Source organism: Gossypium raimondii, chromosome 10 (assembly GCF_025698545.1).
Source record: "Gossypium raimondii isolate GPD5lz chromosome 10, ASM2569854v1, whole genome shotgun sequence".
NCBI classification, from domain to species: domain Eukaryota; kingdom Viridiplantae; phylum Streptophyta; class Magnoliopsida; order Malvales; family Malvaceae; genus Gossypium; species Gossypium raimondii.
The window spans coordinates 5,165,536-5,193,207 of record NC_068574.1 but is presented as its reverse complement, the minus strand read 5'-3'; the positions used below and the strand labels follow the sequence as shown (position 1 = coordinate 5,193,207).

At 34.3% G+C, this 27,672-nt stretch overlaps 6 protein-coding genes across 10 annotated transcripts; 4 read left to right on the top strand and 2 right to left on the bottom strand.

Annotated features, from left to right (window-relative positions):
* The first annotated feature begins 135 nt into the window (after positions 1-135).
* LOC105777725 (25.3 kDa vesicle transport protein) lies at positions 136-3,721 on the top strand. The gene is made up of 7 exons (XM_012601118.2): positions 136-189; positions 315-396; positions 928-1,157; positions 1,335-1,495; positions 1,597-1,743; positions 2,457-2,533; positions 3,223-3,721. The coding sequence occupies exons 3-7, from the start codon at positions 970-972 to the stop codon at positions 3,304-3,306; spliced, it is 657 nt and encodes a 218-aa protein (XP_012456572.1). The 5' UTR covers positions 136-189; positions 315-396; positions 928-969; the 3' UTR covers positions 3,307-3,721.
* Positions 3,722-4,331: 610 nt separating this feature from the next.
* Positions 4,332-7,455, top strand: LOC105776222 (peroxisomal (S)-2-hydroxyacid oxidase GLO4). 3 transcript variants are annotated; one of them, XM_052622247.1, is made up of 12 exons: positions 4,332-4,422; positions 5,183-5,329; positions 5,413-5,537; positions 5,622-5,668; positions 5,742-5,819; positions 5,935-6,059; positions 6,161-6,218; positions 6,322-6,384; positions 6,522-6,591; positions 6,689-6,789; positions 6,890-6,994; positions 7,083-7,455. In XM_052622247.1, exons 2-12 carry the CDS (start codon positions 5,187-5,189, stop codon positions 7,263-7,265), a joined length of 1,098 nt encoding a protein of 365 aa, XP_052478207.1. In that variant the 5' UTR covers positions 4,332-4,422; positions 5,183-5,186; the 3' UTR covers positions 7,266-7,455. The 3 variants fall into 3 exon arrangements, with proteins under 3 accessions (XP_052478207.1, XP_052478206.1, XP_012454222.1); XM_052622246.1 differs by lacking the exon at positions 4,332-4,422 and adding an exon at positions 4,439-4,669 and having other exon boundaries at positions 5,163-5,329; XM_012598768.2 differs by lacking the exon at positions 4,332-4,422 and adding an exon at positions 4,440-4,669.
* A 1,280-nt stretch (positions 7,456-8,735) lies between these two features.
* LOC105775154 (zinc finger CCCH domain-containing protein 62-like) lies at positions 8,736-11,720 on the top strand. The gene is given in 10 exon segments (XM_052622243.1): positions 8,736-8,932; positions 9,084-9,190; positions 9,325-9,439; positions 9,535-9,596; positions 9,767-9,818; positions 10,066-10,177; positions 10,514-10,612; positions 10,696-10,823; positions 10,964-11,460; positions 11,463-11,720. Coding segments are annotated over 10 exon segments (1,485 nt in total). The 5' UTR covers positions 8,736-8,756; the 3' UTR covers positions 11,600-11,720.
* A 305-nt stretch (positions 11,721-12,025) lies between these two features.
* LOC105776223 (peroxisomal (S)-2-hydroxyacid oxidase GLO4) lies at positions 12,026-15,626 on the top strand. Of its 3 annotated transcripts, none has more exons than XM_012598769.2 (14): positions 12,026-12,183; positions 12,267-12,319; positions 12,715-12,754; positions 12,864-13,018; positions 13,100-13,224; positions 13,304-13,350; positions 13,442-13,519; positions 13,613-13,737; positions 13,919-13,976; positions 14,096-14,161; positions 14,568-14,637; positions 14,792-14,892; positions 15,018-15,122; positions 15,281-15,626. In XM_012598769.2, the coding sequence occupies exons 4-14, from the start codon at positions 12,876-12,878 to the stop codon at positions 15,461-15,463; spliced, it is 1,101 nt and encodes a 366-aa protein (XP_012454223.1). In that variant the 5' UTR covers positions 12,026-12,183; positions 12,267-12,319; positions 12,715-12,754; positions 12,864-12,875; the 3' UTR covers positions 15,464-15,626. The 3 variants fall into 3 exon arrangements, with proteins under 3 accessions (XP_012454223.1, XP_052478205.1, XP_012454224.1); XM_052622245.1 differs by having other exon boundaries at positions 12,074-12,129; XM_012598770.2 differs by lacking the exons at positions 12,026-12,183; positions 12,267-12,319 and adding an exon at positions 12,495-12,629.
* Positions 15,627-15,766: 140 nt separating this feature from the next.
* LOC105776221 (oligouridylate-binding protein 1B) lies at positions 15,767-20,816 on the bottom strand. The gene is made up of 12 exons (XM_012598764.2): positions 20,520-20,816; positions 19,415-19,476; positions 18,990-19,092; positions 18,755-18,831; positions 18,618-18,679; positions 18,426-18,513; positions 18,149-18,224; positions 18,021-18,051; positions 17,551-17,670; positions 17,284-17,369; positions 16,576-16,752; positions 15,767-16,300 (listed from the first exon to the last, which is right to left on the bottom strand). Exons 1-12 carry the CDS (start codon positions 20,619-20,621, stop codon positions 16,019-16,021), a joined length of 1,266 nt encoding a protein of 421 aa, XP_012454218.1. The 5' UTR covers positions 20,622-20,816; the 3' UTR covers positions 15,767-16,018.
* Positions 20,817-23,285: 2,469 nt separating this feature from the next.
* On the bottom strand, positions 23,286-25,075 carry LOC105776224 (protein TIFY 11B). Its single transcript, XM_012598771.2, has 5 exons — positions 24,723-25,075; positions 24,319-24,508; positions 23,867-24,165; positions 23,710-23,767; positions 23,286-23,599 (listed from the first exon to the last, which is right to left on the bottom strand). The coding sequence occupies exons 1-5, from the start codon at positions 24,847-24,849 to the stop codon at positions 23,461-23,463; spliced, it is 813 nt and encodes a 270-aa protein (XP_012454225.1). The 5' UTR covers positions 24,850-25,075; the 3' UTR covers positions 23,286-23,460.
* Positions 25,076-27,672: the final 2,597 nt, after the last annotated feature.

Here is a 27,672-nt window from a genome sequence, read left to right as displayed (position 1 = left end):
TATATTAAAATAAAAATTTGATAAATTTTAAGATTTTAATATCTAATAAAAGTAAAATATTATATTATTTATACTTATTATACCTATAAATATAATCTTTAAAGAAAATTTGAAAATAGTCTAATTTAAAAAAACTCCCAGACGGCATTGTACCTTTGAAACTTCGGAGTTCGCACGGCAATCTCAAAGGTACAATCGCTGATAACACGACACCCTCAAAAAGCCATCATTTAATTTCCTATTTTTATTTGATTTTATAAATAAAAATCCTATTCTTAACGCCCTCACTTTCCATTTATTTCCATCTCATTAAGACTTGTCGGACCACCGGTCGTTTCCCCTTCCTCAGATCGTTGAAATCAAGGAGAAATCCGAAGACCTACATGCTCTAATCAGGTATTCCATTAAAAACTAATAGCTTTTGTTTATCGATTTCTAAATGTGCATGCATATACTTATTTGAAGAAAAAAATCGTTCGTTGTGGAAATTCTTATGTGAGATTTTTTTTTCTTCTACTGAATTTCTGGGTTTTGTTGGAATCCTTGAAAAATATATATTTCCTTGTCAGATCGTGATGACATTGACTTGATTGGTTGTCTTTGGATTACATTAATGACCTTTCGATTGGAAAAAGAAGTGTTGGGTCGATCTTGCTTTTGACCAATGATGAGGGTTTAGTGAATATCAGAATTATGGAATCAATTTATGTTTTTTTTCCGGTAATTTTAATTGTTTGCAATGATAATTGTTCAAGTGGAAAATAATATTTATTTTCAGCTTTGTGGTGGGTGGTTGTACCATTAAGATTGAGAATGAAATTATCGAATTATAGTCAATTGAAATACGCTGTGCCTTTTTTTAATATCATGGTATGGAATTTGGCTTGTTAATTTTTACTTAAGGTGTTAATTTTGCGTTTCTATTAGTTTGAAGGGATTTTGTGAAAGCTGAGAAAAAGGGGAGTAAAGATGGTGAAACTGACAATGATTGCTCGTGTTACTGATGGTCTTCCTCTGGCGGAGGGACTAGATGATGGTCGGGATCTGACAGATGCCGAAATGTACAAACAACAAGTTAAGGCTTTGTTTAAGAATCTCTCTAAAGGCCATAATGAAGCTTCAAGGATGTCTGTCGAGACTGGTCCTTATGTATTCCAGTATCCTTGTCCTGGTGTCTATTTTTTGGATGCCATATTTTTTGAATTATGAAATAGGTTTATACTTTATGTTCTATTGAGGGAAAGAAATAAGTTCTGTTGTATGTTTTTCTCAGTACGATTTGCAGGTGCATCTGAATTATACCATTATGGTGTTACCTTGACCTAAGTTCATAGCTATATCATTGAAGGTCGTGTTTGTTACTTGACAATGTGTGACCGTTCTTATCCTAAGAAACTTGCTTTTCAATATCTGGAAGACCTCAAGAATGAATTTGAACGTGTTAATGGAGCTCAAATTGAAACTGCTGCCAGGCCTTATGCATTTATTAAATTTGGTAGGTTCCTTTTCTGTTGTTTGGAATTAGTATTTCTTCCTCCTTTTCTTTGTGTTCTTTCTCTTCCTAGGCTTGATTGTACTTTTTTCTTTGTCTTTCAGATACATTCATACAGAAGACAAAAAAATTATACCAGGACACCCGTACTCAACGGAATATTTCAAAGTTGAATGATGAACTCTATGAAGTTCACCAAATAATGACTCGCAATGTGCAAGAAGTTCTTGGTGTTGGTGAAAAGTTGGACCGTAAGAGATTCCTTTTTCTTTTCTGAATTACTTTAGGACATTTTTATAAGATTTAGTTTGAAAATTCATTGAACTTTGTTTGAATCAATGCACCATGAGGAATGCTAAAATTTACAATCATGTGCTAGGTAAACTTTGCTTTTACAATTTTAATGCATCTGCATTGCATGTACTGGTTAAAGATGTGAAAAAAAAAATCGTTTAGGTGAGACCAGCCTGTTACTCTATATTTGATTCTGTCCCAATTTAACTTTTATAAATTACCCTCAAGTCGTAATCCAAGCTGGAACATAACTGATAACTGGATGATTTTAGTTCCTTGTAATTATATATTCGTATTTAAAAGAAAAAGCATTTTTCTAGTGTGAGGTCATGGGTTGGTTTTGTAGCTTTTGTTCCTTTAATAGTCAGATTTAGCTGTTCTGGTCTTTTTGTTGTTGAGTTTTTCTGGAACTTTTCACCAGTTCACATTATGCCAATTTAAAAGAACCCGGCTTGTAGATTTTTATTCTCTACTAGCAGTACAAGGGCAAAGTCATTTATGGTTGCACCTTGTCACTGCTTAGTTTACTTCTAACTATTACCTTCAGATTGAAGTCACCTAATCAGATTGTCTTTACTGTTGCTTTGATCTCTCTCCTTTTCACTGACTGAGGATAGATTGTATTGCTTTTCACTATCTAAGCGCTAATTTCCCTTTTCTGACAATACAGAGGTCAGTCAGATGTCCAGTCGTTTGACGTCGGAATCTCGCATATATGCTGATAAGGCGAGAGACTTAAATCGACAGGTTAGTTTTCTTGATTAGTGAATTAGGTTGAGGCATTTAGCTTTTTCCTTTTGACATTTTTGTTGACAAATGCATGCTGCAAAGTCATTTTCTGGTAGAAAACATAGGCGATTGATATAATGTACATGATCAATGTCAAAATGGCTCCTTGAGCATGGACTGGCCTATCCAGTTAAGAAAAAGAAAAAAAGGTCAATGTCTGCTTTGGCCAATTAATGCATCAATTAGTTGAGTTCGAAGCTCTGCTTATAGGCATAAAGACAAGCATGGCTAGTTACATAAGTATGATTGCTCCCTCCCCACAAAAAATCAATGTCTGCTTTGGGCAATTAATGCATCAATTAGTTTGAGTTCTAGGCTCTGCATATAGACATAAAGACAAGCATGGCTAGTTACGTATGTATGATTGCTCCCTCTCCACAAAAATCAAGAAGAAGATCAGCACTTAAATGTGATATGATTTATGTTGGACTGTTTGATTAAAGTTTGCCTTAAGTACCATGGGTTATTAATTTTGTTGTCTAATTCCTTCAATTCAAACTACATAATTTTTTAATGTAAGTCTCTTTAGCTAGAGCTTAAGTGGTTTTCCATGCATTTGTGGCTGGATTATTTTTGAAACTGTTCTTGATTCGTTCTAAAGATCATTATTGTTAGCAATTCTGAAGTTTGGAAACTCTTGCCTGTAGGCTTTAATTCGGAAGTGGGCTCCGGTTGCCATCGTGTTAGGAGTTGTGTTCCTCCTCTTTTGGGTGAAAGCAAAGCTGTGGTGATTTCAACCGTGCTTCATGGTTTTAACAACTCATCATCAAGTTTCTTAGGTTTCTCTGTTTTGCTGTGGGTAGCTTGTTGTCCACACCCAGAGATCAAACATTGGAGTGAGTTATGGTTTTTTGTTCATCATACAATTCGGCAAAGTATAGGGACGGATTTGCAATGTGGAATTGTGAAGGAGAGACCCTACCTTAAGAGCATATGTTCAAAGACAAAACTATTCTTTCAATATGTCAAAAGCCAGAATAGAACAACAAATAGTAAACTAGTTAAAAGAAAGCCTTTTGTGGTAATTAATTTAAATTCTAGCACATCTAGTGTCTATTTTCTCTTTAATGCTTGGCCCGCCACGAACATGAGCAGGATTTATGTTGAAGATTAAGATAATATCAATTTAGTTTTTACTGCATGAAATAGCCAAATTTCCTCATCATGATTTATTTTTGGCTCATCCCCACCCCTGCTTAAGCTTTGCAAATGTTTTTATTTGATTTTTTTACCTTAAAATTGGGATAGATTTCTCTCTATCTGTGACAAAAATTATAATGATTTATCTACTTTTCTCAAAAACTTGCTTCCAGGATTCATGTCGTGAACCTAGGAGCCAATGTCCTATGACCCAAAAGGTAAAATTATAACACTATTCATCCTCCAAATTACAAAAAGAAAGAAATCAAACAAGGTAAAATTCTAATGATATATTAAGCTACTGGTCTAGTGGCAAAAAACTTTGATTATGGTGTATTTATTAAAAGGAAGGGTTAATATATTATTTGGTATTTGAATTTGGTTTTAATGGTCAATTTGATACTCAAATCTAATAATGAATGTTTGACATCTGTATTCTAGTAAAAAAACGCATGTACTTAATTGGGACAAACAAAATAAAGCTCATTTACCAAATTAAAAAGTGAAGACAAATTTGGGTACTTAAATGAAAAAAATTAAAAACACAAGTATCAAATATAAAAAAACTCAGTCTAAAGTGAAAACTAAACTCAAATACCAAATTGAACATTAAAGTTAAACTCATGTGCTAAATAGTATATTAACCTAAAAAAAAGGGGAAATTTAAGTCGAGACAAGAGGTCATCACGGTCTAGACTGCTGAACGGGTAAGATTCCCTAATATTATATAGCCAATTCTATCATATTAGATCACCTCCAAAATCACAGTTTACAAGGTGGCAAAGTCAGAGAAGGCAAACACCATATTCAGTACTAACTTCTCTTTTATCAGTTTAGTTATTCCCTGTAAACATTCCTGTTTTCAGTGTAATTAGTTAGCATAACCAAGTAAACTAGTAGGATAACCTTATCATTTACTAAAAAGAATTCTGGAGAAGCTTTCAGCTGTCATAGGTATGTTTTCCCAAGATCAGCTTGCTTGCTTTCATTATTTTTGTATGAACTTTAAACCCTAGCTCTGATGGGTCAGGGTCACTATGTACTGGTTTTTTTTTTTTAAACTTTTTGACGCAATTTAAGCACTTCTCATTTGTTCTTATGCATGTTATCAGATTACTTCATGCTATGTATTGTATTTAATCAAGAATAGGGTTGCTAAGAATAGTTAGCTCCCACTTCTGTGCATACCAGCTAATGTCAGCATGCCTATACCTGAATCTTGCCCTAGCTCACCATCCCAACTCTGTCAATGAAGAAACTTTGATCTGTCATTTATGATATGCTTGAGAAACCGTGTACATGATATAAACATGTATTACCTCATTATTAATAGCAAAATTCTTAAGAGGCCTAAGATAGGGGATTTGCCTGTTTTAGGAAATTGCAGCAACCAAGGTCTGTATATCATTACTCATGCTTGGGTTTATTACTGCAATTGATGTAGCAGAACATTATATATGTATCTAGGATAATGGCAGAAGAACCTGTTAATGTCAATGGATTTCGAGAACTAGCGAGGCAAACCCTTCCAAAGATGTACTATGATTTCTTCACTGGAGGAGCTGAAGATCAATACACCTTAAAGGAGAATGAAGAAGCTTTTCATAGAATCACGTAATCCCTTAAATTGTCTAACGATTCAAGACTGAGCCAATAGGTTCCATCATTATAACTAATTATTATCTGTAACTTCTTAGTATTCAGCCTAGAATTCTTGTAGACATGAGCAGCATCGATTTATCAACTATGGTATTGGGTTACAGTATCTCAATGCCAGTCATGATAGCTCCAACTTCTAGACATAAGCTGGCAAACCCTTCAGGTCTAAGTCTTCTACAGAGAATTCCTTTCAACTTGTTCCAACTTGTTCCAACTTGTATTCATCAATTGTTTGTTTTATTTCCAGGAGAGATTGCAACGGCCAGAGCAGCATCTACATGTAACACAATAATGGTACAATATATATGAACTGTTACTCTATTAGGTGCAGATTTAATGTTTGTTTCATTGTTGATTCTCATTCCAGGTTTTATCTATCTCATCCACTTGCACTTTAGAGGAAGTAGCTGCCTGCTGCAATGCCGTTCGCTTCTTCCAATTATGCGTATTCCGCCTTGCCTAAACTCTTTTTTAATATTATAATTTAGACTTTATCTTTGGTTGGCAGCAGAAATATCATTGCTAGGAAATAGACTCTAATTTGGTTTCCCTCTCAATAGGTGTATAAGAGACGGGATATAACAGCTAAGCTGGTGCAAAGAGCTGAAAATAATGGATATAAGGCCATTGTCCTAACCGGTGACTCTCCAAGACATGGTCGAAGGGAGGCTGACATCAAGAACAAGTGAAGTATCAATGTTCTCACGTTCATTAAGTTTCCGGGCACTAAAGAAGCTATTACTTATGCTTCTCATGTGAAAACATTAATTTGATGAATCTCTACAGGATCATTATACCAGAACTGAAGAATGTGGAGGGTTTATTGTCGACTAAGATTGTCGCTGTGAGTAGAATTTTCCCAATCCTGCATCTTCCATCAGAGTTATTTGATGCTTCTTTGATGTTTTTTATCATGAAATAAAGATAAAGCGTAATATATTTTGCAGGATAAAGGTTCAAATTTAGATGCTCTGGCCAATCAGACCCGTGACCCTTCATTCAGTTGGGAGGTAAATATGAATAAATCATTCATGTTATTTCTGTAATATGTTTATGTTATTTATTACAGAACTTCCATTCTCAAGCTTGTTTCACCCTCCTCCACTTTCCCCTTGCTGATATAACTAGTACATTGTCATTTCTACAGGACATCGGATGGTTGAAATCCATCACAAAATTGCCAATTCTGATCAAAGGGTTACTCACTCATGAAGATGGTACGGTTGAGGCACTACCTTTCTTAGTTCAGCTTACATTTTATTCAGTTTAGTTTCATTTGATTAACTTTTGAAATCTCATGCTGTCATTCACAAGCCTTGAAAGCTCTGGAAGTAGGTGCTGCTGGGATTATTGTCTCCAATCATGGAGGTCGCCAACTTGATTATTGTCCTCCAACCATTTCTGTTCTTGAAGAGGTGTTCTCCTTGCCCTGCAATAGGATTTCATTTTTCTACTTGTGAAATTTAGCAGGCTACCAATTCAGTCCATATTTTTGTATGCACAATGAGGTTGCAGGTGGTTCATGCTGTTGGTGGAAAAGTTCCGGTTTTCCTGGACGGAGGAGTGCGGCAAGGAACAGATATTTTCAAGGCAATGGCTCTTGGAGCACAAGCTGTCCTAGTAAGCATATAGATCTCCATTGATGACTTCAGTCCTGCAAATGGCCATAATTTGGGATTCATAATTTTGCTTGTTACGTTCTTGGTAGGTCGGAAGGCCAGTTCTGTATGGACTAGCTGCAAAGGGAGAAAATGGAGTTAGACGAGTCCTTGAAATGCTGAAAGACGAGCTTGAACTCACAATGGCCCTTTCTGGTTGTTCCAATGTGAAGGAAATTACCAGGAGCCATGTCAGAACCAAACATGATAGGCAGCTCCTCTCATTGCTTTAATACTTTATCCACTACAAACATCAAATAGCCTATGTGCTCTATGTTCTGTTAATATTGGAAGTAATGAATGGTAATATTATCTCATAAACTGAGAAAAAAAATGCATAATAATGATAAAATTATAAACTAACGAATTATAAATTTGTAAAAGGTTATATTCTTCATAAATTTGGTACTTTTATTTTCAGTACTTTTGTCTCTCTACTTTTTAGATTTCAAAATTTAGGTCCAATTGTAAACACTAATAAATTTATTGATGACACTTTGAAATAAATGAAAAAGGTGACATTGTAATGAAACTACATTTAACAAATTAATTTTAACAATATTAACAAATGAACCTGAATTTTAAAATCTAAAAAGTAGAAGGATTAAATTCTTAGAAATAAAAATACAAAGACTAAATTTCAAATTTATGAAAATTGCAGGGACCCATGACATGTTTTAACCTTTATAAAATTATAAATTAACATAATGGCAAAATTCATTTTTACTCCCTAAAAATTTATAAATCAATTCTGATTCCTAAAATATTATTTTTGCCTTCACGGCTTCACCCCTATCATGTTACCACTTGAACTAACTCTAGCAATCAATCTTCAATGAATCAGGCTTGTATTATATTTTTAGCACATTAACAAAAATATCTTTCTTTTTAAGTATACTGTGCTATCGTGAATAGCATACTCTCAAAGTTTAGTCCTCCAATTTTGAAGAGTGCTTAGGAGTGCCTTTCGATGCTTGAAAAGGAAATCACGATGGTTGAAAAGTGTTGAGGGGATCGACTCTATGTCAAGAGAAGTTTTTGAAATGTCATCCTTTGAGCAACTAATTAGACCCTCAAATAGTGAGGTATTGTGTTTAAGGTGTCCATACTCAATTTTAGTCTCAGATTTTATCTTCCTATTTCGAGGAGAGCTAAATACCTCTATTGAGTATACAAAACTTGTTGAGGGTATTGTTACGGTTAAATTCTGAGAATCTTCTTAAACTCTTCTCGAAATAGGAAGATAAAACTTAGGACTAAAATCAAATCCTAAACACTGCCAGAACAATATATTCATTAAAGATCCAAAACATGCCAAAGGAACCAACTCCTCTCAACAACAAACTTCATTCATTGTGAGGCCCTCTAAAATATAAACATCCCATTATTCTTTGAATAAAATACCGTCATAAAAAAGCACACATTTGACCTATATAACTTCGAACGAGGTTGGAGTGCCAAACACTAACAGGAACATAAATACCGCATTGCAGGCACAATGCGGCGCATGTAATAAGAGTATCTTGCCAGTCAACCATTTTCACTTTTTTTTAATATAAAAAATTAGAATTAAATGAAGAGATTAGTGGGTATTTTCTATGTTTATTCGGGCCCATTAGACACCCAAACGGTAAAGAAAACTTTGAATTTCAAATTTTCTTCCTTAAAAGCCCATACCTCAACGTTAAAACCAGGAACCACACTGCTAGTCTAGCAATTCATCAATGGCAATTTCTGACCCAGAAAGTTTTCAAGATTACAATGAAATCTTTGAAGAAAAAGATTGCTGTAATAACTCTGAGTCCGACCCGGATTATCATTTGGGTACGGACTCAAGTTACAGCAATGACAAGGACACTAGCACCAAGTTCCATAACTTGTCTATCAAGAAAAAATCAAGGTCATGATAATTCCCATATCCCTATATGCAGTAATAATAGTAGTATTTGTATTTAATTTAATTTAATTGGGTTTTCTTTTAAAATTTAGTTTTAACATGATGGGTTGTGCTATAGTTTTTCATTTCTTTTGGTTTTTGTTTATATTTGCAGTTTTGCCAAGGATTCTGATTTCAGTAATGTGAAAGACCCAGAGTTGGGGATGGATTTTTCACACATTGATGATAAAAGTTACGAGAATGTTCAAAATATTATTAAAGGTTAGTGTTTATGATCTCAATACAATGAAATGAGAAATTTAAAAAAAAAAAAAAGGATCATTTTCACTGAAATTATATAGATTTCATGGTTATTTATTATGTACATGTGAGTTTCTTGTTACAATGCTTGACAGATGGGAGGCTAGAGAAGCTTAAAGTAGATGAGTGTAAAGTTTATCTGAGGAGAAATGGACTTAGATTGAGTGGAAACAAGGATGTTCTTATTCAACGCATAAAGGAGCATTTAGAGTAATATCCATTTGCTACATTAGCATCATTCATGATTCTTTAGCCTTGCTTTGATTGGCCTTTGTTTCTTTAATTATTCTTTTTCTGTGTTTTAGAATCTCAAATGGTGGAGGGGAGAAGAAATATCCATTATCAAGCTTTGCAGTGAACTGCAAAGGTGAACATTTTACCGAACCCAGAGTTTACGAATCCAGCTTAACAAATATAGGAAACACTTAATATCTATCAGTTTGTATCTTTCTACATTATAAAAGTTAATGGGACTCTTTAGATTTGTGCCTACCTTCTTTTTAAATTTGTTCTAAAAATCAAAGGAATCTGGTGCAGGTGATGCATGCACTGGTGATGTTGTTATGTTTGAGCAGAATGTTTATGAAATGTAAGGTTTATTTTTTCTCTTTTAGCATACATGCAAAATATCCTTTGATATGGACCTTGGCTACACTTTATCCTGAATTCCTCATTTTTTTTTCTTTAGCAAGGATATGATTATGGCCCTCCAAATTGTATGTGAAAAATCTTTAAAAGTTGAGCATATATATGTTCTTATAGCTTCCAACTTATATTATCTAATTATCCTTGATTTCTATATCTTGTTACCACATATTATTTACAAATTGTTTCAGGTTTAACATGGCATCGCGAAGAGCTTCTGGTCCTCCATGTGGTACAAGAATTGTTGTAGGGCGCATTGTCAAAGAAAGCTATGGCAGTGCCAAGCAGCAGCATACATTTACTGTGAGTCAAAGACAGAAATAAACATGTTTAGATTAGATAAAGAGAACCAGATATTTAAACTGTTTACTGTTTTTCCTAGTTGGGCTACATCCAAATACAGCTTAAACGATATCTTGAGGCAATAACTTGAGTGAGAAAGATCACTGAATGAAACAATCGGTTTATATACATACCCGATTCCATTGTTTTATAAAACTCTGAGCAACCTTGATGCAGAGTTTCCTACAACAGTATGCAGAAGACATGCAGTTTTGATATGATCCTTTTGAGAAGATGATATGTCAGCCTCAAAGTTAATATAGTCCTTAACACAATGTTTGTGGCTAATGTGATCAGATAGAGGTCCTTTGGAGTAAAGGAGAGAAACCACTTCCTCCACTTCATCCCCTCCTAATCAAGGGTCGAAACCTTTACCGACTAAAGACCTTGAGACAGGTTTGAACCATTTCAATGGTTTACATTTTCAGCTGTCCGTTGATTTTTGAATATGATGCTAGCTTACCAATAGTATTCATCAGAGATGGGAGGATGAAGGGGAGAGGCAAAAAGTTTTGGTGGAAAAGCATTCAAGGGGCTTACTAGCCAGGTCAGATAGAGAAGTGCGGATCCAGGAAAAGGAAAGGAGGAAAATGCTCAGATCAAATAGGTAAATGTTGGTTTTGATTCAAAAGATTCAATATTAGTTTAGAGTTATGCTAAGTATTCTGCACTAATTCAGAAATCCAGAAAAGAAAGAGATTAATCCTAGAATCTCATTTTAGTTACTATTATCATGTTGGACTTTAGAGTCTTAAAAAGAGAAGAAAAGAACAAGAAAAAGTCCCAGACCCAGTTAAGTTCAACAACAACAACAAAGGAAATTCAACCTCGACAGCCAAGTTCATATACTAATTCAGGGTTCATAGCACCCCAACATCAACAATCAGGTTCAATTGTTGAAGGAGGACACCTAACAAGTCAAAACCATGGGTCAGGATTGCTTTTTGATTTGGAGAAGCTATCAATTAGAAGTCGTCAGTCAGTTTCTAGTCATAACAATCATTTACGAGATCAAGTTCCTCATAATTTGGTTGAGACCAGTGGCATTCAGGAGGTGAAGCTTCAAAAGGGTGATAAAATTTACTTGAACAGCATCCAACCAAACTTCCCTATGGATAGATACTGGAATCTTACCAATGGCAGATTCATAGCAAATGAATTTCCAGAGACGAATTATCGTAGACAACGGCTAAAAAGCATGAACCATTGTCATCCAGCAACTCCACCACAGAGACAAGGCTTCCTTTCCAACAAATTTGCCGATATTATTCTCAAGGACGATGCTATTATGGAGAAAATTGCAAATTTTTGCATGAACCAAGAGAGTTGCATGTAGCAGAGGAAAGAGGTGCCAAAGGCAATTCAAGTAAGATGGCTTTATGAACAATCAAAAATTTTGTATGTAGAAAGACTGATGGGACTTTTCATAGTGTAAAGGAGTAATTAAGAATCATGTTTTCAGTCACTTTTATTCGGAGATTACTATATTGCCATTGTCTTGGAACTGAAACTGCCTTAACTGAATTCATAACCATTACCATTAGAGTAAATATTTACCAGTAAACTTGACAATCTCTTATGTTGACGGTCTTGAATTTTTTTTTTATACAAGTCTTGGATTTATACGTATTCTACAACCCTTTAAAAGATTCTTTAAATATATGAAAATATTTGCAATAAATTAAATATACTCTTGTTGAACATGTATGGGTATCAAATGTTTATACCAAAATCCAAGTAACATAAGACAAAATTGATGTGCTCTATTTAATCCCGTAATTTATTCTCATGAACCCTAGACCAAAACAAGAGAGCCATGGTCCAATACTGAAAAAACTGAATGAATCGTAAGAGGTTGAGAAAAGGACATGAGCGGGCTGAGAAAGAATTAAAAACTAGATCATTTTTTTGAGGTGCGTGGAAACTGAATACGAATACAGACAAAACTAATCTTTACTTTTCTTGAGGTGCGTGGAAAATTCAGAAGAATTAAAAAGTAGAAAGGTACACAACTAGATCATTTTTTATAGTTCATTATTTATTGTTGCAGAGAATCTCAAGAAAAGAGAAAAATATTTCTGGAGAAGCTTTCTGCTTCAAGAGGTAATTCATCGTCATCTTTTGAGCTTCAATCCATGCACTGGTTTTCATGGCACTCAAGCCACTTTCAGTCTCTTTCATGCTTGCTATAAAATGACATCATGTGATTCAGATATTGATATGTGAGCAAGAGTTCATTTGTTTTAAAAGTGATTAGCTTATAGTTTTGTTGTACCAGCTTAAACCTACATATCTGTACCTAAGAATGCTCAGTAATCATAACACAGCTCCCTCTCCCTTCTGTCAATAAAGTTCATCATTCAAGAGTTCCCTTGATTTCATGCCCGCTTGCCGCTTACAATTTAAATATCTAGTATGTAATAAAAGCTTGAGAATCCCATACGTTATATAAGCATTTCATCTTTAATATTAATGACAGCAGCATTTTTTTTTTTCAGAAGCTTCTGCAGGAACATTGCTCGGATTCTGGCAATAAAGGTCTGTATATCACAACTCTTCTAAGATCTATTCTGTAACTTATACATTGGCTTGTTGGTAATTAAAGCTAGGTAAACCTGAAAGTTTAAACATCATATTATTGCTCCAGGAAACCAGGACAATGACAGAAGAACCTGTTAATGTCAATGAATTCAGAGAATTAGCAAGGCAAGCCCTTCCAAAAATGTACTATGATTTCTACACTGGAGGAGCAGAGGATCAGTACACCTTAAAAGAGAATGAGGAAGCTTTTAGAAGAATCATGTAATGTGTTTAAAATCGATTAACGCTCTATAGCAAAGCTTGTTCCGATCATGTTACTGATTATGGTATGTGACTTGTCAGTATTCAGCCTAGAATTCTTAGAAATGTGAGGAGCATTGATTTATCAACTACAGTGTTGGGTTATAACATCTCAATGCCAGTTATGATTGCCCCTACTTCTTTGCAGAAGCTCGCAAACCCTGAAGGTCAAAAGTCCTCTTCAAAGAGTTCTCAACATTACTTATTTTGAAACTTGTATTGAATACCTTTCTATTTTCATTCCAGGAGAGATCGCAACTGCCAGAGCTGCATCTGCGTGTAACACGATAATGGTACTAATAATACACACGAACTTTACTCAAAGGTTATGGCCCAAAAAAGACTTCCTTCAATTTCGATGTTGAAATTATTGTCTATTTCCAGGTTTTATCCACCTCATCTACCTACTCATTGGAGGAAGTAGCAGCCTGCTGCGATGCTATTCGCTTCTTCCAACTATATGTATATTTGGCGTTACCAGAGCTCTTTCAATAGTTTCTTTTATGTCCATACCATCAACAGGAAAGGAACACTAACTTGGTTTGCTCCAAATAGGTGTATAAGAGACGGGATATATCGGCTAAGCTGGTGCAGAGAGCTGAAAATAATGGATATAAAGCTATTGTCCTAACTGTCGATTCTCCAAGACTTGGCAGAAGGGAGGCAGATGTTAAGAACAAGTGAAATATCAGCATTCTCACTTTCATTTTCTATCAACTAAAACTTGAGTTCCTTTTAACTGTGTAGATTAATCTGCTTTAAATCATTGAGATGAAATACTGTTCCAGTTTAACGTCATACATGAAAAGTTACTTCTTATGCATCCTATGTGAAAAGATTACTTGTGATGAACATTTGCAGACTGGTTGTACCTCCGCTGAAGAACCTGGAGGGTCTATTACCAACGAAATTTGTTTCTGTAAGTCGAATATCCCCTATCCAATTCATCTGTTTTATCTAACGGAGACAAAACTTGTTTTCATTATGCCTGTTTGATGTGCTTAATAACAAATATATTCCCTGTAATAAATTTTACAGGATGAAAAAGGTTCAGGTTTGGCTGCTCTGGCCAGTGGGACTCTTGATGCTTCTTTCTGTTGGGAGGTAAAAATGAGTAATCAATCCAGGTTGTTTCGGGATATGCTTCAATGATATAGAAGTTGCACTCTGGCTTTGTTTTCCCTCCATCCAGTTTGACACTGTGCTTAGGTTGCAAAACTGTTGTTGTGAACCACGATTGCATGAGGTTTATGTAAAAAGAAAGTGACTTTTCCTATGGTTCTCAGCTCAGGACTGATATTCTTCGACCACCCCACGAGTTTGATTTAATGCTTAGTTGTTAGGAAACTTGTACTTGTTGGCTTAAACGCTTAGCATAGGGCCTCATACATGTAAATGAACAATTTATTCTCTGTTAATGTTGATGTTGGATTGGAAGTCAGGGGTTAACATGAGATCCATGGTTCTGGTAGTCTTGTTTGTTAATTATCACATTCTTATATTCCTGCAGGACATCACATGGTTGAAATCTATTACAAACTTGCCAATTCTGATCAAAGGGGTGCTCACTCGTGAAGATGGTAAGGTTGAGGCAGAGCTTGATAATATTCTTCATCTCCTTCTCTCTTTGTTATCTAGGATAGATTATAAGGAGTATAATCTCTCCGCTAGAAGGCTTCTAAAAGAAGCGCTTGGATATTGATTTTGGTCAATATTGGCATATATATTTCACAGCAATAAAAGCTTTGGAAGTAGGTGTTGATGGGATGATTGTCTCCAATCACGGAGGTCGGCAGCTAGATTATTCTCCTGCTACAATTTCTGTTCTAGAAGAGGTGCTCCACTTCACTTACTATTGTTGATGGTGACCGTGGCATAGTTGCAGCTATAAATTTCATATGTTCTTAGTTAAAGGCATATACACACTAGAGATTACTGAAATTTCTTATTGAGGTCACAGGTAGTTGATGCTGTTAGAGGAAAAGTTCCAGTTTTGGTTGATGGAGGAATACGGCGAGGAACTGATATTTTCAAGGCAATGGCCCTTGGTGCTCAAGCTGTCCTAGTAAGCTATGTTATTCTTTGTCACATTTACCTTCAAGTTAAATCATGAAATCACAGAGCTTCTGTATGATTTTCTGTACACACACACACACACACACACATACATATAGTAATATGGGCGTAATAAGAGAAATTTGAATGGTAATGGATGTGTAATAGGTTGGAAGGGCAGTTGTTTATGGACTAGCAGCAAAAGGGGAAAAAGGAGTGAACCGAGTGCTTGAAATGCTAAAAGAGGAGCTTGAACTCACAATGGCTCTGTCTGGTTGTTGTAGCGTGAAGGAAATTAGTAGGAGCCATGTGAGGACCAAACATGATCAGCAGCTACGCTCAATGCTTTAATGTTTACCTACAACCATAACATATTCCCCGTTGATGGAAGGATTATGCCAGTTATTTTACAGGCACCAAATAATTGCAGGCTGCTTCACTGAAACTTGTTTCACTTAATGCAGTCTATATGCCTAATAACCTGAAAAAATAAGTATCCATTTTTTTTTTCCTACATTCAGATGTATTCGTTCCCCCTCCTAAAATTTCATTAAAAACCATGCCTAGCAACAGTATGAAATATATGAAAGTGGAGGTGGAGCACGAAGCATGGGTTCTACATCTATTGGATTTTGGATACCAAACCGTATGAAATGTATAAAGGAGAAAATACATTAAGAAGCTTCCTACACGTTTTAGAACTCGGATAAAATCTGGAAATACGTAAGATTGATACAATCGACAAACATATGCTATATAAAGATAAAAAGCAGGATGGCATGCAGCCTCACTGCTATCCAAGGGAAAATACATTTAAAAAGCCTCCTCCTATTTAGAACTCAAATTAAAAACCTGCAAATGCAGGAAATAAGGATATTACCACACAACCACTTATTTCTTTATATGTTACTGATAGTACATTAGCTGCTGGGCAGCAGCAACATTCGGGTATCCACCATCATATATAGCCTGGCTTGCTCCAGCAGCACCCACCCCCATTGCTGCCTGCTTCAGAGGATGCTGTCCCTGTGGGTGCATTAGAGCATGAACTCCACCCATCTTGCTCATGGCAAGTTGTCGTTCGTAAGCTAAAAGGTCAGTGGCTGAAAAACCGGGTAATGGTGCTGCAGGTGGGGGAAGTGGATTGGAGCTTGTCCCTGGTGGTGTAGGCTTGCTGCCCCAAGAACACTACACAAGCAAACAAATGAAAGATAATAATCCATGGGGAATTAAATAAAAATGAAAGTTGGAATCATAATTACATGGATTTCCACGCAAGATGTAATCTAAGAACACTGGCCATCCCTAACAAATCCAACTCATTCTATGGCTCATTGTAGGATACTTATGGGTTAATGATTCAATTAACATAATAATCTACGGAAAGAATAGCCACAGCATCATTGTTGCATATTTATGTTTCTCAAATACATATGACTTTTGACTAAAAGCAGAGAACAAACCTTTATTTGCTTGCCACATAGATATGACTGAGCGTTCCCCATCTGAATAGCCAAAGCTGCCTCAGCATGAGTACTGTATCTCACAAAGCCAAAGCCTTTATCACGCTGGACCCGAACCTCCTCTATCACCCCAGCACCAAGAGCATGGAAGTGACGATGGAGTTCAAGTTGGGTGACCTGCAGGAATGAAAAAAAATTGGTTTTCTTGGAGAAAATAAGATACTCCTTTACAGTACAAACTGATGCGTTCAAAACACGGGCAACTCTCGCATGGACTAAAGACTTCACCAGAAAATGATAGTTATCAGGGTCAAAGTACCAAAAGGTTCAAACTCATACCAAATACAGTTGAAAAGCTCGAATTGGTAGGTGAAAGATCAATTGTTCTTTTTACTCTAGGTGGTTAAAAACCACACATTTGTCCAATGAAAGTAAGCTCATAAAGCATTGTGAAACCCACTCTGTTGTAACTTGAATGATGAATACTATTGATATACATGCGAGTATTTATAGAGCTACACTTTGAACAATAAACCAGAAAAGAGAAGATGAAGGAATTCAAAAAATAATAATATTAACAGCAATAATCAAACATAAACCAGAAAGAGAGGAAAAAAGGATTCAAAAGAAGCAAAACAATCAAAACAGAAAAAGTTGAAGACTTGATCAGCAGCCGTTATTTAAAAGCAGGTGGAGATAGTTACTTGCCTCCGGAGCAAGATTGCCCACATAAACAGTAGTATATTGAGGATTATTCTCAGGAGCCTCAGTATTGGTTGTCTCTTTACCATCCTCTGCATAAAAAGGTAATAGATGTAAGTTTATTTCCCTTTCAGCATAAAGATAAAGATATACAAAGGGTTAAATAAAATGATGAAGTACCAATAGTAATGAGGCTAGCATTGAACAATGAAATAATTATTGTAAATGCTTGATTTTAAACAAAATATAATGAATTGCAGCAAAAAGCCACACCAGATGAGCCATTGGTAAGTTCCACCACACTTTTGGCATCAGAGCTCTGCTTGTCATCATTGCTACTAGCACCCTTTGTTGCCCAATTACAACGAATCTGCCGACTGCCAAGCCACTTTCCTAGAAATATAAATTAAAGCACAATTAAATTTTGACTGCAATGAACAACAATTCATGCAAGTAACAGTTCATCTAAAAAATCAGTGCTAAATACAATTCTTCCAACTGGGCCATGACAATTTAATGAATAAATACTCTACACATGGTGATTTTACAGCAAATACAAGGAATAGCATAATAAATAGAAAGTCATTCTTTTTAGCTTTACTATTACAGCAACCTATTAAAATCACTCTGAAGCATGAGATATATGAAATAAAAATTTTGAGCTATAAATCACAGCTTTATTTGATGAGTTAAAAAATGCAACTAATGAAAATAACATGTAGAGTGAAAAACATCAATCTTACCACTTAAGTCATTAATTGCACTTTGTGCTTCCTGAACAGAGGAGGAAAAAAGTCAACATCAATAGATGAAACAACCTTACAGTAGAAGAGAAACACAAAGAGCCACCAGATACTTAAACAAAGAGTACCTGCTGGTTACGGAATGAAACAAACCCAAATCCTCTTGAACGCCCAGTTTTCTGATCCCACATAACCCTTGCATCCCTGAAATAGTAAAGACGTCAATTTGTTATTTACGGTGACACTAATGGATCAATAGTGTATTATTTGAACATGAAACACAAATCAAGGTTTACTAACTAATAAATTTGCAACACTGATAGTTTAGAAATTTAGTTTAAGAATGTCCAACATTGTCAACACAAGCCTTTACTGAAATCAAGATCAAAAAGAGAAGATGCTTACGAACAACTGGGATAGACTGAAAAGCATGCAAACAGCATTGCATCAGTAACCTCAGGACTGAGATCCCCAACAAAAATGTTAAAGTGACCTGCAAAGATTATGATACCATCAAACAGTATAGTTATAAAAATAGTTTCCAGCTCATCACAAATATTTTATAATGAACTTCTGTAAACCAGAAAGGAAGCAAACCTGATGTATCCTCTCTCTGACCACTAGCATATGCCCAATTGACCTTGATAGGCTGTCCAAACCTGCGGATTACATGAGATGATGGAAATGCACACTCAAAAAAAAAGTAAGAGGAGACATCAAAGGTTAATACTTACAAATGCCTTCCATTTAGAGACAATATAGCAAGAGCAGCTGATCTGCGATCGAAGTAGTGGACGAATCCATACGATGACTGCTTAAGTAAAGTACAGAACAAAAAACAGATCAATAATATGCTAATTGAAAGGCTAAAGGAAAAAAAGAAAAAAAAAGACACAAGATAATAATTGCAAATTTGAACATCCTCAGTTTCAGATAAATAAAAAACATACAATATTGAAAACAATATACCTTTTCCTTTCTGACAAGCTTGCAACCTTCAACAGGGCCAGTACTTGCAAAAACCTCTTGAAGTAGTGGTTCAGTCACTTGTGTATGGATATTTCCCACATACCTGCAGTTTCTCAAAAAACAAACAAATAAAAGGCTATTAGCAACTTTTTGAGTTGTTTGAATTTTCAAAGAAGCAAGAACATACAAGTATCTATCAAGTTCCCAAAACCATTTAACTATCTATCAAAGGAGCCATTGGCTTCAAATTTTGCACTAAGGGTAGTTGCAACATCTTTGATTGTCAGATTCACGAAGGAAAAATTTCTCCAATGAATATAATCATACGCATGAAATCAACTGTACAGTTGCTTAAGCAAGGGAAATAACAGACACCAAATATAAAAGAAACAAAAACTAAAAAGAAAATATAGGCAAACACTCACACACTGCGGCAAGTGCTTGGAACAAAACCAGGAGGCAGATTTCCACTGGGAATTGGCTCTATCTGCAAAATTAGAAAAGAAAAAAATAAATAAATAAAAGAATAAAAAGGGGGAAAAGAATAAATTATGTACAGCAAGAGTCCCTTCCCAATCAACCCAATTTTACAGTGTTCAAATCCAGGAACAAAAAAGGGTTTTATGAGGCATCCAACACAACCTAAAACACGACCATCAGCAATGGGAACATCACTTCTCCAACCTCATTGATACTATCAACTTAAAGACAAAATAGACAACACGTTTACTCGCTTTTACCATGATCTCTTTTTTACACCTTTGGTTTTTTCAGTGACAACAAACCAAAAAGTTTCTGCCTAATCTAAATATGCAATACTTCCAGCAGAACTGTAAACACGAGACACAGATAGATGTTTAGATGCATATAAACATAGACAAATAGATTGATCGATTAATTGACTGTGAGCGTGACAAGAAAGATGGTAACTAAGTTTACCGGGAAATACTCAATTATTTCTCAAAATTAGCAAAAAAATAAAAACATGAAGATATCAAGTAGCCGTGAACCAAATATAACCAAAGCGATAAGAAACACAAGTAAATAATAAAGAAAACACCAAAGAAAAACTTCAGCTTGAAGGCTGCAACTTCATACAAGAGAACTAACAACACTAGAAATTCATGCGACGAAAATGTAAAACACTAAGAAACAAAACAATCTCTCATCAAATTTAACCAAAACAATTTGCACCAAAAGCATGTTAAAGACGAATACATTGCCAAACTAAATGCTAATTAATTAACATTCAAAGCCTACGAATCAACAAAAACAGAAACAAAACCCACCAAATTCAAGCAAAAGACACGAAGAAAGCCGTCACCACATAAAACATCAAGCTAATCAAGCTCTACGATTCAATCAAAAAGGAGTAAAAAAACACGAGCTCGAAGATAAAAAAAACGATTTCCAAAAAAAAATTCAACAAAACATTCGTAAAAACCAGATGAAAAACACGTCGATAATTGACGAAAAAGAGAAATTAACAAAAAAATTAAAGGGATGATAGAAGACAAAACAGTTGAAAACCTGAGGAGGAGCTAAGATGCCGGGATGATAGAGAGACTGCTGTTGAAGAAGAGCTTGTTGCATCAAGGCTTGTTGCTGTTGCTTCAGCCTCTGGTGCTGCATTTTTTTTCTCGGCGATTGACTGGAGATAAATTAATCGAGGTGTTTGGTTTCCAAGAAAATTACGGTTTTTTTCTCCAGCTAGGGTTCAAAGTATGGAGGCCTCGAGAAAGTGAGAGAAGAAAAAAAAAAGGAAAAAAAAAAAAGAAAAAAGAAGAAGAAAACTGGAAAAAGAGAAGAGGCCCCTAAAGAGAGAGGAAGAGAAACGAGTGGCTCCAAAAAAGTATTTATAGCGGGATTATTATTGAGGAAGGAAAAAAGATAAAGTTATTGCTCAATGTTACTTGTGTTTGTCAACAACAAATCAAACAGTGCCACGTTTTTACATATCTTTCATTTGGGCCTGGACCCCCCAAAAACTTTTACCATCTCTACTCATTTTTTTTATCTCATAATATAATTTTTAAAATAAAACCATATTATAATTATTTTATTTATGTTAAATTCGAAAATTTGTTTTTTATTTTTAAATTACAATCATGTAAATTTAACAAAACCAAATTACCTTTTTTTAACAATAACTTCGATTATAACTTCTTAACCAAATACCAAATGTGTGTTTTTCTTGTTTCTACCTTATTACAATCTTTCTTTCCTTTCACTTGAATTTTACTCTATATCTATCTCCATACCACGTTAACGTTATCAATATACATGTGTAAGTATTAACTCATTTAAAAATATTATTTTATAAAATAAATTATATTATTATAAAATACTTTTATCATTTTATATTTTCATATCAAATTAATAAAATATTAAATATAGTGACATTTTAACTTAAAACAATATAATTTTTATATATTTATCAAACAAAACTTCTTAAAGATTAACGATATATATTTATTATATAGTTTTTTCACTCTCATTGTAGGTATAATTAGAGGTGAGCTAAACTCGATTTGATTCAAAAAATCAAATTTCAAGTTAATCAAATCGAATTGAATTTTACAATTGAATAACTCAAATAATTTGAATAATGATTTGTGTAAATACCCTTTAATCTTTGTTAGTTTTAAAATGAGCAAATTGGTCTCTCTTTCAACAAAATTACAAAAAAATCATTCAAAATATTTATAAAAATTTCAAAATATAAAGAATATATAAATAAAGTTAAAATTTTAATTTTTTCTAAAATAATAATTTTGGGACCCAAATAAGTTAATTAATGATTAAAGTTTACTTTGAAAAAGTTTTAAATATATATGATTTTCAATTTATGTGCTTTAACATAAAGTTATATTGTAATAAAATTTTATTTTTTAATTAAACTCAAATAATTTTACTCGATTTAAATTTCATTTTACTCTACTTAATTGAAAAATATAATATTAATTGACTCCTTCAAAATCAAACATCAACATGCATCTATTATATTAAAATTTTTAATTTAGATAAAAGTTTAGATAAAATTCATTCAACTCGATATATTAATTAAAATAATTATTTTCTAATTTTATAATCATGTTTGATTATTTTTAAAATTCTATAAATTATAATATAAATTGAATTTACCATTAAAATATTAAATAGGAATGAGTTCAAAATACAAATACGTAAAGATCTAATAGGACAAGGAAAAAATCTCAACGTTGCCAACCACATAAACTTCGGCCTAATGGATTAGAAAATGGGCTTTTTAACAAAACGGCCCACTTGAACAGTTAAAAGAGACCGAAGCTTTCTGTGAAAACTTTTTTTAAGGTACAATTACAATTTGCAATTATTCGTGTAACGGAGAAATTGTGCTATTAGACACTATACTTTATAAAAGTTTCGGATTTAGTTATTATACTTTAATTTGGTCACTTTTACTCCGCATACTTTTTAAATTCTGAAATTTCAGTCCTCAGAAAATGATAGGTATTAAATTCATTACGTTAAATTCTTCTATTTCCTAAATATGATGCAATAATAGTATCATATCAATTTACTATTTTTACATACTATTAACTAAAGATTCAATTAATGGATTAAAGCATAACTTAAGCTTTAAATGTTGGAGTCGAAGCTTTGTCTCTATTTTAATTTTTGTATGAGCTTATTTTTGGACTTGATATTTCATTTCTAAACCCTTTCGAATTTCGAACAAGATTTAAAAGTTTGAGCAAATGACCAAATCCTGCGTCACTAATTCATACATCATGGACATGGTGTACAAGTTCTTTTGTCGCTGTTAGTATAGTGTGAATTAGTCTTCATTAACCCATTTTTCTGAATTTGGACAAGCTAAGGCACCGGAAAAGCTGAAATGTATAAAGACGAATTGATATCAAAATAGCCACTGGGATTTAGCCATCGTCAGGGGGGCAATACCTCATGATATTGATCTCCCTGTTAAAACTTTGGTCTGTTTTCTGCTTTGTACTGTACTTGGGCCCATTTCAAACAGATAATAGGCTTCTTCCACCACTCACCATGCAACCAAACCTAAGTTGAGATTTGTGGCCTCTGATTAGTGAGAGAAAAGGATTCCAAGACATTTCATAGAATTTATTTAGGGCCTTTGGGATTTTGATAGTTTTGTATTACAGGCAACAACTAGTACAATAGGACATTCACTCCATTTATCCACTGTCACAGTAACTTTCAAAAATGGAACCCATCAATTGTTTCTGAGTTTGCTAAACAATCAACGGATTAAAACTTGGCATGAACGGGGGCAAAAAAAAAAAATCAAATCTCAATTCAATTGTAAATAGATTAGTTACAAAAAAAGAGAGCAACATATTGGTGGAAGTATAAAAATGCCTAATAAACAATAGTCAAAAGAGTTTTAAGACCTTTTTAAGCCTGTATCACTAAAAGTATACTAAAGTTACAACACAAGTGATGGATGTAACTATAAGTTGAGATCAATGTCTCTTGGCGTTTCTTTTGATGATTGACCTTCCTCGTGAGATGGCTTGTTTTCGTCGGGCTTAGGTGGAGGCGGGGAACCTTGGTGGTTGTTCAGTTGGTATGGTGCTCTCATGGCCGCCCTGCAAAACGAATGCCATTGATGATCAATTTAGTGCAATATCATTCCATAATGAAGTGAAGAAGAACAAGGTTAAATCTCAAATTCTCAAATTTGTAGTTTTTATAGTACCTGTCTTTTCTCTTTTCAAAGAACTTGTGAAGTGAGTTTCTTCTTGCAATTCTCAAATCTGCAGAGATCAAAGGAACGCAAACAAGTTAGGGGTTTTGTCATTAACGGTCATGAAACTTCATCAACATGATTTAAGGCCTGGTTTTATATCAATTACCTGAACCGACATATTGGCATCGCTCGACCGAAGGATCTTGAGCTGGACTATTTGCGGTTGCAGAGGTGATGTTCAAGTCAGGGATATGAGGACTGCTGTAGTCAATTTTGTCAAGGTTAGCATTCAGTTTTTCCATGGCAGAGTCGGCAACAACACCACTACATGCAGTTGACCATCCACGGTTAGCTACGGCCATGATCTCCTTCACCTTGTCCGCGGGAAAATCATTATATACAAACACTTGGCCACCAAAAAATATGGTCAGCTGAGCATTCTTTGGTTCCACTGCTGCTGATTTCCTAAACCAAAAAAAACAAGATTGTGAGTCCATACACCATAGATGTTTCTAACAAGGTCAGGATCTAACAATTTCAACTAAAATAGACTAATTGCTTCCAATTAAAGATCAAACGGCGGGGGGGGGTATATAAATGAGAAACAAAAACACATACATGAAATCTGTCTTGTTAAAGGTATCTTCCTTGGAACTGGAGGCACCAAAACTGCCAATCTCTGGAAAGAAATCTGAAGATTTCACATTTGAGGTAGATGCCACAAGATTTGGTCTTGAACTCTCAGAACAATTCGGCATATTGGACAAAAAATTCATGTTTTTTGCATGTTGCCTAGATGTTTCAAGCCCTGCAAACATAACCATATACATGTCATCCTTCTTTCCAAATCCAAGAACCCTTTTTTTTCCTAACAACATCCATAAGAAGAAACAAAATTCTTTGACAAATCAAGAAATCATAAATTCCGCTCACCAAACATCCTCCACAGAGATTTTTTTAAAAAAAAACCCAAACAAAAACCTCAGTATTTTACTAATAGAAGCCTAAAAAAAAAAAGGTACCTTTAGCATCTGGTTTTGAAGTCATTCCAAGGCTGAAATCCCCAAGATTCCTTTTTTCTTTCAAGTACTGGCTTAGAAGATTGACAAAACTTGCTCTGTCAGGAGATTTTTGCCCTAAATTAGACATTCCTCCCTTCTGATGTTTGAAAACTCCCTCAAGTTTCTTACAAAAACTCAAATGAATGAATTGTTTGTCAAAGAAAATAAATCTACAGAAACATGAAGATTCGGGGTGTTCAAAAGGTTTAGCTACTTTGAGAGAGATTAATGCTAAAAAATGATGACGGGAAGAAATATAAGGTGAAGCAAGTTTCAACAAATTGAACCCTACTCACACCATGTTCCTTGAACCTGATTAGCTGTGAGTTGTCTTGGTTTCTTTATCATGTAATTATTAAAATCTTTATTATTTTATTTTATTTGAAGCACGTTTTTCTTTTGCACAGAAGATTAAAAGGAAAAAATAACAATATTAAACAAGTAGAAGAAGTCAAGTGGGATGCAGATGGGGTTTCTATGCAATTGCCTACCTCACTTTTTTCCATGCTTGCCCTTACTGTTTCTCTTTCTTCTTTTTTTCTCCTTTAATATTTGAATAATTCTTAAATTATTGGATAAGATTTCGTGGTTCTCATGTTTTTACTCGCATTTTTTTTCAAAATGTTATTATAAATGTGAGCAAATAGATTTTTTCTTTAAATTTTGTTGGTATAATTGTTCAACAATGGAGGAGATGGTTGTGGTGATAGACGGAACGATATATCTAAATAAGCGAAGTTTTTTTTTTGGGGGGGGGGGGAGCAACTTGACAAAGTCTCTTCATCGACTTGGCCCGGGCCTAAGTGAAAGTGAAGTGGTGGGCCTACCCATCCCAACCAGGGGTATGCTGGGATTCGCGAAGAGCAGCACCTTACGATGTTCATGACCAATCGGATCCTAACAGACTACTGTCATGGGTCGTAGCTCAAAACTCGTGTCCATTGTACAAAATGCATATTATGAAGGTCTACCGTTTAGATTATGATTATTTGACCCACGAGAGCTGACTCGATTTAAAGAACTGTTGGAGAATCTTGTCCGTTTAAAGCCTAGGTTACCCAATGATGCAGATATGAAAATTTAAGCTACCTTGGTAAATAGGGAATCTAATCTTAGAAGATTGAGTAGAATAATATCTTATAAGATTAAATGTGATTTGATATTGTAAATCATGTAAACCCCTTAATTGTAGGGATAGGCTCCAGCTCATCCGTCGATGTAACTTGATCTAGACTGTCGGTTTGAGAGGAGCTCAACTATAGAGTCTCCCCCTCATTTGTAAATCATCAATTGTTCCATTGTATTCATTATTCTTTGAGAGAAATAATAAAGTGAGAGCATTTACTCAAATACCTATCGTGTATTATTTTTTGTGGCTATTTTATTATTTGAGCATTCCTTTGGCTTTGTGTTGCTTCCGCTATATAAATTGGTGCCTTGGAGAAATTCTGCGAGAATCCCCAATTGTTGATGGTTAGGTTGACTTAGGTGTGTCTGAAACGAGAGAATCGCCTAAGGCCACACAAATTGCGAGACTAAAGTTCTAGCCCTGTAACAGTTATTATCCGAGCTTAGGTTGCGAAGGCACTATCGAGATGTCGAAAGAAGTTGCCTATCAGAATAACTCAAAGGGGACCCATTGGTGGGCCAAAAAAATCGAAACTTAATTATAAATCATTTGAGCCCTAATTACATATGTCCAATTGGTCCCTCCACTAGCTCGTTGAAACCATAAATGAATTGTGTGTTGAATCAAAAATGAACAGAATGAATAGAAATAGAGAAATGAAAAATATTTAAAAGTGATTATGGTTTTCTCCGAAATGAAAAAATAAAATCATTTGGAAATGAATGTAATTTTCTCAAAATGAAAATAAAAATGAAAATGAGAAATATTTCATTTGCAAATGTACATGAATTCTTGAGAAATGATTAAAACAATGAGTTTGTGTTTTAAGCAGTTTTAAAGCCTAAAATGAAAATAAATCATTCTATCATAGTGAACAAGTTGAGTTGTGAAATATTAAATATACTTTCTTAGAAATTTTACCAAGAGTAAAAATCGTCACAATTTTATCGAAGGTAAAATTGGGATAATAAAATTATTTAATTGGAAAATTAATTTTATTCTCAAAAATAGAAAAATATGTATTGGGTTGGATTAAATTATAAATTGTTGGGTTAAAAATCTAGAAAGCATATATAATTATGCCCAATACAAAGAGAGGCCCGAATCCCCATAATAATACATATAAGGGGAAACACATCCTATTATCCCCGCTCCCACTCCTAGTTAGACTAAGAAGTTGTTTTTCTATTTGAAATAAATCTCTACAATTTAGTAAGGGTTTTACCTTCTCTCCCTATAATTAGATGTTACATGTAGAGCTATTTACACAACTTTAATATATTGTTACTTTACCGAAAAATAAAAAGAATTTATTCTCAACTATTAAATATTTTTCTAGAATAACAATTCTACCATTTTCTATTAAAGAAGAGAGAATTTTCATTTTAACCCCAAAAGGAAAATAAAACTTTTTATAATTTTATGTTTTGATTTAATTGGTTCAAGTCCACACTTGAAGCAGTTTGTGGTACGAGAATTGTAACAACCCATTTTCAGTAAAATCGAAACAGTAGTTTTGGGACCACAAATTTGAGTTTGAAAGAAAAAATTATTTTAATATTATTTTATGATCTACTGTATGATAGGAATGTCCTACAGATATTTCGTTAGGAAAATTTTACCGATTACATGTCTAATTAGATGGAAAGGACCAAATTGCATAAAATGCAAAAGTTGAGTTCTAGTAGCTATAAGTATCAAATAGCTATGGAATTCAAAATTTGAGATCCGTATGTGGTAAATAGACCATTAATAGGAGTTAGTAGATAAGTATGATGATTC

What these genes read in the sequence shown, in the direction of transcription:
- LOC105777725 (XM_012601118.2), top strand. Translation starts at nt 970, where the DNA reads ATGGTGAAACTGACAATGATTGCTCGTGTTACTGATGGTCTTCCTCTG. An exon ending in TTATGCATTTATTAAATTTG is followed by an intron (nt 1,496 to 1,596) that starts GTAGGTTCCTTT and finishes TTTGTCTTTCAG; the next exon opens with ATACATTCATACAGAAGACA. An exon ending in CGAGAGACTTAAATCGACAG is followed by an intron (nt 2,534 to 3,222) that starts GTTAGTTTTCTT and finishes TCTTGCCTGTAG; the next exon opens with GCTTTAATTCGGAAGTGGGC.
- LOC105776222 (XM_052622247.1), top strand. Translation starts at nt 5,187, where the DNA reads ATGGCAGAAGAACCTGTTAATGTCAATGGATTTCGAGAACTAGCGAGG. An exon ending in CTACATGTAACACAATAATG is followed by an intron (nt 5,669 to 5,741) that starts GTACAATATATA and finishes TTCTCATTCCAG; the next exon opens with GTTTTATCTATCTCATCCAC. An exon ending in GAGGCTGACATCAAGAACAA is followed by an intron (nt 6,060 to 6,160) that starts GTGAAGTATCAA and finishes GAATCTCTACAG; the next exon opens with GATCATTATACCAGAACTGA.
- LOC105776223 (XM_012598769.2), top strand. Translation starts at nt 12,876, where the DNA reads ATGACAGAAGAACCTGTTAATGTCAATGAATTCAGAGAATTAGCAAGG. An exon ending in ATGCTTCTTTCTGTTGGGAG is followed by an intron (nt 14,162 to 14,567) that starts GTAAAAATGAGT and finishes ATATTCCTGCAG; the next exon opens with GACATCACATGGTTGAAATC. An exon ending in GGTGCTCACTCGTGAAGATG is followed by an intron (nt 14,638 to 14,791) that starts GTAAGGTTGAGG and finishes TATATTTCACAG; the next exon opens with CAATAAAAGCTTTGGAAGTA.
- LOC105776221 (XM_012598764.2), bottom strand. Translation starts at nt 20,621, where the DNA reads ATGCAGCACCAGAGGCTGAAGCAACAGCAACAAGCCTTGATGCAACAA. An exon ending in GCATCTTAGCTCCTCCTCAG is followed by an intron (nt 19,477 to 20,519) that starts GTTTTCAACTGT and finishes CTAATTTTGCAG; the next exon opens with ATAGAGCCAATTCCCAGTGG. An exon ending in TGCAATTAATGACTTAAGTG is followed by an intron (nt 17,671 to 18,020) that starts GTAAGATTGATG and finishes TTATATTTCTAG; the next exon opens with GAAAGTGGCTTGGCAGTCGG.
- LOC105776224 (XM_012598771.2), bottom strand. Translation starts at nt 24,849, where the DNA reads ATGTCTAATTTAGGGCAAAAATCTCCTGACAGAGCAAGTTTTGTCAAT. An exon ending in TTCAAAACCAGATGCTAAAG is followed by an intron (nt 24,509 to 24,722) that starts GTACCTTTTTTT and finishes TTATGTTTGCAG; the next exon opens with GGCTTGAAACATCTAGGCAA. An exon ending in TTTGAAAAGAGAAAAGACAG is followed by an intron (nt 23,600 to 23,709) that starts GTACTATAAAAA and finishes TTCGTTTTGCAG; the next exon opens with GGCGGCCATGAGAGCACCAT.